Source organism: Anguilla rostrata, chromosome 6 (assembly GCF_018555375.3).
Source record: "Anguilla rostrata isolate EN2019 chromosome 6, ASM1855537v3, whole genome shotgun sequence".
Taxonomy (NCBI): domain Eukaryota; kingdom Metazoa; phylum Chordata; class Actinopteri; order Anguilliformes; family Anguillidae; genus Anguilla; species Anguilla rostrata.
In genome coordinates this window covers 13,087,643-13,096,573 of record NC_057938.1, presented here as the reverse complement: position 1 = coordinate 13,096,573, position 8,931 = coordinate 13,087,643, and the positions used below count along the sequence as shown (strand labels likewise).

The 8,931-nt window shown below is 36.9% G+C and overlaps 1 protein-coding gene across 1 annotated transcript in view; it reads right to left on the bottom strand.

Moving 5' to 3' along the window:
• Positions 1 to 1,090: 1,090 nt before the first annotated feature.
• LOC135257906 (SH3-containing GRB2-like protein 3-interacting protein 1) overlaps positions 1,091 to 8,931 on the bottom strand; it is a 40,318-nt gene continuing 32,477 nt past the window's right edge. Inside the window, 5 exon segments of the mRNA XM_064341120.1 lie at positions 1,091 to 5,439; positions 6,697 to 6,861; positions 7,229 to 7,293; positions 7,937 to 8,139; positions 8,353 to 8,491. Coding sequence (XP_064197190.1) covers positions 5,417 to 5,439; positions 6,697 to 6,861; positions 7,229 to 7,293; positions 7,937 to 8,139; positions 8,353 to 8,491 — 595 coding nt within the window. The 3' untranslated portion in view covers positions 1,091 to 5,416.

The window sequence follows — 8,931 nt, the reverse complement described above, 5'->3', positions numbered from 1 at the left end:
ACCTGTTGCTAAATGTCTCATCTGTGTTCCTCCTTGCTTCCCATTGCTCTTCCTTAATTGCCAGCTTTTTCCATCTCCTTGTCTCACCACTGGGGCACCTCCCCCAGTATGCTGCAGCACTCAGACGTCTGAATAGTCCCCCACCCCTCCTTGTTCCGGCCCACACATTGGCCCTGGAACGCTCCCACACCCCTTCATCACTCATCACTCTTGTAACCACATTATTCAGAATTTATTGTTAACTGTATGATCTGTCAGGTTGGTCATGGTGGAGGACATCTTTCCTGTTTACTCTATTTCACTGTAGCACTGACAAGAGGTGAGTGGTAAACTGGAGATGATAATATAAAAATTGCTGTACAGTTACATAAAATGTGCTATGGAAATGGTACATGGTAACACAATGTTAGAATATAGTTTGTATGCAGCCATACATGATAAATAGTATAAGTATTAAAGGTTATTGTAGCTATTTATATAAATATTTTAAATAAATATAAAATATTATAAGGGATAATTATACAATATAGAGTGCCACAGTGATTACATATTTTTGGCGGACAACCCGGAAGTTTCATCTGCATTGGGGCCCATATGTATTTCAATTTCTGCAGAAAATAAGGACTGTGGTTAACATAAGGTTAAGAGAGACTGAGGTTTTCTTCTACAACATAAATTCAACCAATTAATATCTCAAACGTGAATTTCTAAGCCGTTACAGTTTATGCTTTTAAAAAGAAGTTGCTATCAGTTGCTATATGGAAACTAGCGGTTGTCGCAAGTTATAATAAAATAAAAAAATAAAAAGTTTTTGTTTTCCTGGGCCTCACGCTGAAAATATGGAGAACTTATGTGAACTTATGCACACACACACACACACATTAAACACCTGAACTTGTCAGCGTAATTAATGACATTACACTAAATGTTAGTGTTAAATGACTACTTATATAATCTTTATCTTGTACAATTTCTTTCATCCTACTCATCTTGGAAGTTCCAAGTTTACTGTTCCAAACCCACCACAAAACACACAAAGTGTGTTACGAATTTATAGTCTGGAGAAAAGATTTAATTTACTGAGCACATGTTGCTTTTCCTCACTTTATTTCCAAGAAAACTTACATGAATGGACATTTTAAACAGGTATTACATCATAGTCAGTCTTATATACGAAGTATATAAGTTCATATATTTTAGATGTCATTAGAATTTTTTTTCATGGTACTTTTACATTAAATGATTGCATATTCAGTATGTTGTGCAATGGATATGATGAAGACACAACTAAATATAACATTTATATAAAAAGGAAGGCAACAAATATATTTACAGAGAGGGTATGATGACTGTACATGATAATGGTACCACAGAGTAAACCATAAGGCAAAACATTTTCATCCAGAGAATACCTCTTTAGATCCTTCACACATTCTTAAACAGCAGCCAAATTACAGAAGTGGTGCAAATCTTGAACAATTACTCTAATTTGCGTAATTTACAAAATTGTCACTTACCAGTAAGGCTTTAAAACTAAGCAAAGAAGACACGAGTTACCAGATGGGCTATTACAACAAACAGACCATTTCAAGGGCAGCTGAAGTCTTGCAGATATAAGAAGAATTTCTAGCCTTTAAAACTATCAGATTCAAAATAATATATTTAAAAGTATATTTTCTCATTAAACCAATAATTATGGGGAAGGTGCAAATCACAACACTAAAACCATGTCTACACATATACATCTGTTTGTTTGGTACAGAAAGACAACACATCGAGGCCAACTTTACATCTATAAAATTTAGGAAATGATGCACTATTTCAGGTAGTACAGATTTATGTTTACTGAATAATAAAGCAAAAAAAGTCCAAGACTACAGGCACCCAGGTTTAAGACATTTTCACCCCTTTTGTTTGGGAGATGTTATCAGAGCCTTAAAACCCAGGTTCAGAAACTGATTTATCCAAATGTGTGCCTTTATCTGATTGCACTTTTATTTGTCCTTTAATTCATTTCATTATAAGTTTTGTATACCCCCATGTTGATTGTATCTCTATTTTTATTCAATTACTATTTTAGATGAGAGATTGTGACAAAGAATACCTGTGTATTAAGTGGTAAATAAAGTTTGGACTTAAAACTTGATGAGCAACAGGTCAAACAAAATAAAGTGTCGCATTCACTAAAGGGAAATATTTCCAAAACCTCCTGAACAAAATTAAATCCCACATTATGTGTTAAAATGTAAACTAAAACAAAACAAAAAAAAAATCCTGTTAACAATTGAGAAGCTGTTTGAGATGTGAGGTAAAGGCTGTCAATGTTACATGTACAGAATGCTCAATGTCCAGTATAGCCCATCTTTGGCCTAAAAGGAAAGCTTTTATTTTCTAAGAGAATCAAAACTTAACACTGAAACGTACAGTATCTGGATGCTGAATGCTTCTTTTTGCCTTTTCTAAATTGTTTCAACTGATACTGTTCAGATAACAGATTGTGGCAAAGACTTTGTGCCATACAGCTGAGAAGAATGAAGAAAAAACTTGTCATGGAAACAATCAAATAAGATTGTTCAAGAAAAATAATTTTATGCAAGCCAACTAAGCAAGTGTGTTCCACGTTAAGTTATGTATATAATCTTGTAATCGATGTAGATATTTATTTTTTAATGATTTAGATGCATATTTGACCACAACTCCTATTTCCAGTTCATATATCTCAGTTCAACCTGGTCCTGTTGATTCACATCAACATGATCAGACCTCAACCTATCAAAGCAAAGGGCATGAGACCAGGTTGATAATACAGCTAACCAACAGACTTCAAAAGTGACAGTTTTGTGTCAAAGCTGACCTTTAAGGTCCAGTTTTTCTCAATTTCTCAATGTTCTAGGGGGGGTCTGGGGGGATACTCCCCAGTATGTAAATGTTGTCAGTGAATAAACCTTTAAATCTGCAAGAAGCAACCTGTCTCATGCCATTTTGTGTCGATAGGCTGACATTTGTTCACAGTGAACAAGCTCAGCAGCACATGAAACCAGAACCAGGCTTCTCAGTGCAGATCATACGGCATTAGAAAAATAAATATTTTACATCTCAAGACAACCTCATAATTTCTGAAGATATGTAACTGATAAACAGTCAATTACAGAAACATCAGATGCATTGTGAAATTAATATATACTGGGCATTTTGTCATTTTAATAATTTTTCTTGCATTACAAAGAGAAAACAAAATGACATAACTCCAAAAGTTCCTTGAGGGGAAAACCATTATTTGTTTTCTTGACAAGTAATAGGCCATTTTTGCATGGTTGTATATTTTTGTGATTGCATTTTTCCTTAAAACATTATTTTCCATATTTGTGCATACAGCTCATTTTGAAAGAAAAACAACATATGGACCTGGATAGATTCAGAACAACATTTGTTCTAAACTTTGAGGGTCAACTGCAGTTTAACTGAACTGAACTTAACTGACGTTTAAACCTCAGTTTTAAACCCCTCGACCATAAAGCTGCATTACAACTGGAACAGCTAATCCTTATTTCAAAGATTTGGATAGCTCTTCCAGCTGTAATGTAGTTATGTGGTCTAGGGGTTTAAATCTGAAGTCTAAATTCCAGCTAAGCATGCTGCATTTGATCCAGAATGTTTTTTCTGTTTATTTGCAAACACAATTTGGTAAGGTCAGCCATTTATTTGTCACAAACATCATTAGTTGTCAGTTAAATTCAAGGACAAATGATGATTGCATCCAGCCCAAAAAGTATGTAGGAACAAAAAAGCTAAACACTTGAGACACTTAAATATCAAACAATTAAGATATACCATTCTTGCTAATATAATTTGTTATTTTTTGTATAATCTCAAAATGTACAGAGTATGTAAATCAATGTCTTTCATTTTCAATGCCAAACAAACAAACAAACAAACAAAAAAGAATTGCGTTAACACAATACTTTGTCTGGAATTAACACAGAACTTAAATCAATTTGGCAATCTCTTCAGTACTATTCCTTTTCCCCATCTCACAGAGACTTACTCTATGCAAAAATAAAAGACATGGATTCAAGCATTTGCTTTATTCTGACTCATGCTGGAGATGTCAAACAATATGCTGTTGAGAATTCTAGAACACAACACATTGAGGTCACATCGAAGTTACAATGTTAAAAGCTGACAAATCCATGTTAGTACCATTGATACAACTTTGCTATTTCAAGGACAATGCATCCAGGATTCTCACCCATCACTCACACCATATATAGCTCCACAGAATAAAAAAATTATATCAGAAATAAATTTTAAAAGTATACCTTAGCATTACACTGTACAGAGGTTACAAACATACACATAACAAAAAAAGAATTAAAATATAACTCTAGGGATTCTGATAAACTGTACCATTCAAATTCTAGTCATATACAGTCACTTTTTTTTACAACAATCAGTATTATCAATAAATAAAAAATATAGTGCTGTAATGTACTTTGTAGTCTACGATTGTTGTCGGAAAAACAACAAAAACGCTATGTGACAATACGCAGAAACACCAAATGCCCTTTAGCATATACAGTAACAATTTTAAATTACACTTTTTACATTTTTTTTAGGGGAAAATATTTTTTTCCAATATTGCAACTAGAAAACAATGAATTGTTGAAATATAATATTATTCACTCGGGGGGAGGGGGGGATGAATAAACTTGCACGGAATTAGACTACTGAAGTATTCCATTCAAATGGAGACCTCATCTTGTTCTCATCACATCTTTCAGGCTCCACACAGTAGTATCACCACGCACATCAATCAAACCTACGTGCACTAGCGGCAGCCTCTATATAACCCATATGATTGGAATTTTCCTCTACTTTAAAAAAAATAATAGATGTAACTGTTGATTACAAAGCAAGACAGCATAGCATTTTTGAAGACAATCCTTTAGGGGTTGGGTACATTTGTTTCAATCCAAAGACAAAAAGAGTTTTTTCAGGTTTGAAGTATACTATCAGTCTTCATGGTCTCATGTTTTTTATTTCTGTTTCTAAGAGCTAGATATCCTCTACTGGATCTATAATTTTAGGAACAACCATCCACCAGCTGCAGGAATAATGGTGTGCAATTATGCACACTTTAAGGAAGCACCAACCCCAAAAGATGTCTAATCACCTCAACACAAGACATTTCCAAAAGTAATGCATATTACAGGCACACCAAATTTACACCTACTGTTGACAATTCTGTAAACCAAGTTACATAACACTGTTGGATGGGTCGTCTTCTATTCCTTTCTCAATAGAAAGGGCTAAAAGATCTTTGTGTAACTGTTGGCTCATTTTGTATCAAATGTCTTATCTGTTTAGTTCCCATCTGACCCAATGATACTGTTTTCACTGTGTTCTTCAGAAGAGGCTAATTTTCAGCCAAGTATTTTCCTGAAAAGTGCAACAGAAAATCATATAATTAAACCATTTAAATCTTGCAGATTTAATATATGTATGGGGTGGAGGAGGACATTTAATTAAACATCAGCTCGCAATGAGGGTAAACTACTGGGGACAGCATTACTCACAAGATTATGAGCAGTTACCAGAAAATATACGTCCATACATAATCATTAATGGCAATCCAAAAATGACAGGTAAAAAGTCTAATTTAAATACACAGAAAATATACTTGAAAGTCAATATACCCAATTTGCACCCTGTTAAATGTCCTGGGAATCTTCCAGTCATGTATCCTAACGTGAATGCAAAATGTGTTTTGCCCCCCCACCCTTTGAAAGACCCCATTCCACAGTGCTATTGATAATAAAATTAAGTGTGCCTACCAGGCAATAAACTGACAGCAAGGGACCAGTTACCTCCCAGTTCCCTATCAAGAACAGGCCAAGAAACTAGCAGCCCAAGAAGGAAGTGGGCCAGTTGGAATTTATAGCATTTATTCAAGAAATTAGACAGATTGAATACATAATTTAAATGAATAACTAACAAGCCGAGGGGAGGGCAATATCATTGTAGCTCAGAATTTGAATACATTTCTATGTGCAATGCTCATTTTGCACTCAAATCATATTCATGTTGTTGTTTGTGGACAAATGTCATCCCATTTCCTAGGCAAATGTATTCCAAAAGGCCACTTATCTGTGAAAAGCAAATACATATTGTAGGTTGCGATCCGAGCAGTTTCATTAAAACAGATGACGCAGAACAGAAAAGAGAACCAGCTTCCCATTTGATCATCCACCCATCCATTATCTATACCAGCTTATTCCTGGTCCAGCGAGAGGCAGAAATACACCCTGGACAGGTCAGCAATCTATCGCAGGGCACACACAACATTCACTCACAGACTCATACCTATGGGCAATTTAGATTCTCCAATTAGCCTACCTGCATGTGGGAAGAAACCAGAGTACTCGGAGGTAACAAACAGACACAGGGAGAACATCCACACAGAGAGGCCCAGGCCTGGGATCCGAACCCAGGACCTTCATGCTGTGAGGCGACGGTGCTATCTACTGCACCACCATGCTACCTCCCCCTTTTTGTCAAGTAGGCAGTTGTAGTAGTTTAGCAGTCTCTTCCAATGTGTGTATCCACCTGTATGACTATACAGTACCAGACACATCACATGGTGCATTTAGGCCAATCAAAGGCTATCGACCCCTGCCTTGACAGAACTCGACTCACCTGCAGCAAACCTCTTCTTGATGAGGGAGAAGCGATAACCAGCACCAACCAGCTCAATGCCGCAGCCAGAAAGAGTGCTGCCCTCACTGGTGAACTGCACTGCCACGGGGGCGGGGTTACTGGGCCCCTCCGTCAGAGTGAACCTGCCAAGCAGGGACCCCACCCCTGGTGGGAGGGGGAGAGAAGGAGAGGGACACCATACTCATGACAATCACTGCTACCTCAGGGCTTCAACTATGTGCAGACTTGTTTGGATAATTTTTAAAAACTTTTATTGAGGTTATGGAGGACCATTTTCAACTCGACGTTCATTTTTGCACTAAAGACCTGTTGTTATCAGATCTATTGTTATCTGTGAAAAAAGCAATGCACATTGACATGAATCTAAAACCAAAGGTTAAGATATTAGTTAAATTACATGACAGACACGGAGGTTCTCTTTACAGGTGTTTGTAAATGTCTAGTTTGCTCTGTAGCTCCTGAGATAAAAAATCTGTTAGCCACCCAAGGTACAATCCTGAACACAGTTTACCTCCATTTTCGGATTTGTGTGAAATATCTGGAATCTTCCACAGGATTCTCTGCTGCTCCGCATTCCTTGATATAGGTAGTGACAGAAACACAATATGACATACGATTGGCTGGTGCTCTTATGTATGCCATTTCAAAATGTCTAGGACATATTTAAAAATTACTATTTTAAAGGCATACTATGCAGTATTTTTACATAGCAAACATTACAGAAATACAGCAGACAGATGCATTACAGATACAGCAAAGCAAAAAGAGAAGATAGCTGGGCTCATTCAAGAACTAGAGTTAACCTTCAAATTGATTTTTCTCGGTGGAAGTGTAAGCCACATTACCTCCGGCTATCCAGCAAGGTTTGCCAGACATCCAGTTTTTGACCATAATGTACAGTTTTCAAAGTATTTGTACATGTCCAGTTCGTAGTCCTGACTCCCAACCAGACAATGAATAGTAATGTCCGATCCAAGTAATTGATGGGAGAAATTTACCGGTAGTTTCTAATGAAACAGCAAGGCTAAGAAACCCAGCATAGTATTTCCATTTAACCCATCATAAAATACAGCTACTATTTATAGCTAACACTTAGGACAGAATTTCAGTTAGATTATTGCTGAAGGAGCAGGCATCTGAAAATGAATTTCTATAAAATGGCTCAAAACACGTGGATGAAATGTGTGCTCTGGCCCCCAAACAATAGCAATGCTCTTACCAGGCGGCAGTGGGAAGCATGGCTTGGAGCTTGGACACCCCTCCGTCGACTGGAACTAGGAACTGTACATTGTTGAGGGCAGTGGGTGTAGTCATAGCCTCCCCATTGTACTTATAGTCTATTCTGAGGTCAGTACTGGTAGGATCACACTTCCAGCTGACAGCCAAGTTGAGGGGTGTGGCCTGGATGCCCTGTGCAGATACCTAGAGACATAAAAACTACTCCCTCAGAAACACAGCACATGGTCTTTGTCTATGTCTGACCTTTGACAACATGATGGACAGTACACTCACGCCCACTGACCTATGAACTAATTATTATATTATAAGAGCATAATTAGCAATAATTAGTTATATTAAAAGGAAGTAATGGAAAGGAAATTTGTTGAGGATAATTGTATGAATCACAGCCCTCACCTGATATTTCAACATGTCCACATTGTAGTATGTTGCCTGAGGCTTCTGATCTGACACTTTCTTTAAATGGGTCATCAGGTTTGGCATATTTACCCAGAATTCTTTCGAGTTGGAGGCTGCTGTGGGTTGTGTGGTGTCACTGGTAAACAAGAATCAGACGTAGTTACAAATAATCAAAATTAACACAGGAAACATAGGAACACTGCTGTGTTTTATCCAAAAAAGCTAAACAGACATTATGCATTAAAAAGCCCCAAGGATGACAGCTTAAATGGCAACCTTTGCAAAGCATTTATACTGTTTGTTATTTTAGGTGTAAAAAATGTGGAGGGAAAAATTGTGCAACATCCAGACCTCACTAATAATGCAAATCAATATAATGCACTGCAATGTAGCCTATGATATTTTGTTGTTTGGACTAACAAACAGCAGAAGCACCGCTATTAATAATAAATCTGTGTATGGAGCATTGTTTGATTGGGTTTGATATGGAGTACACTGATCCCTTGCGGTTCATAGACAATAGGCCCATTCAGCTTGCAGAGGGGGTTGATGCTGGCATGGGTTTAGGCAAGGTAT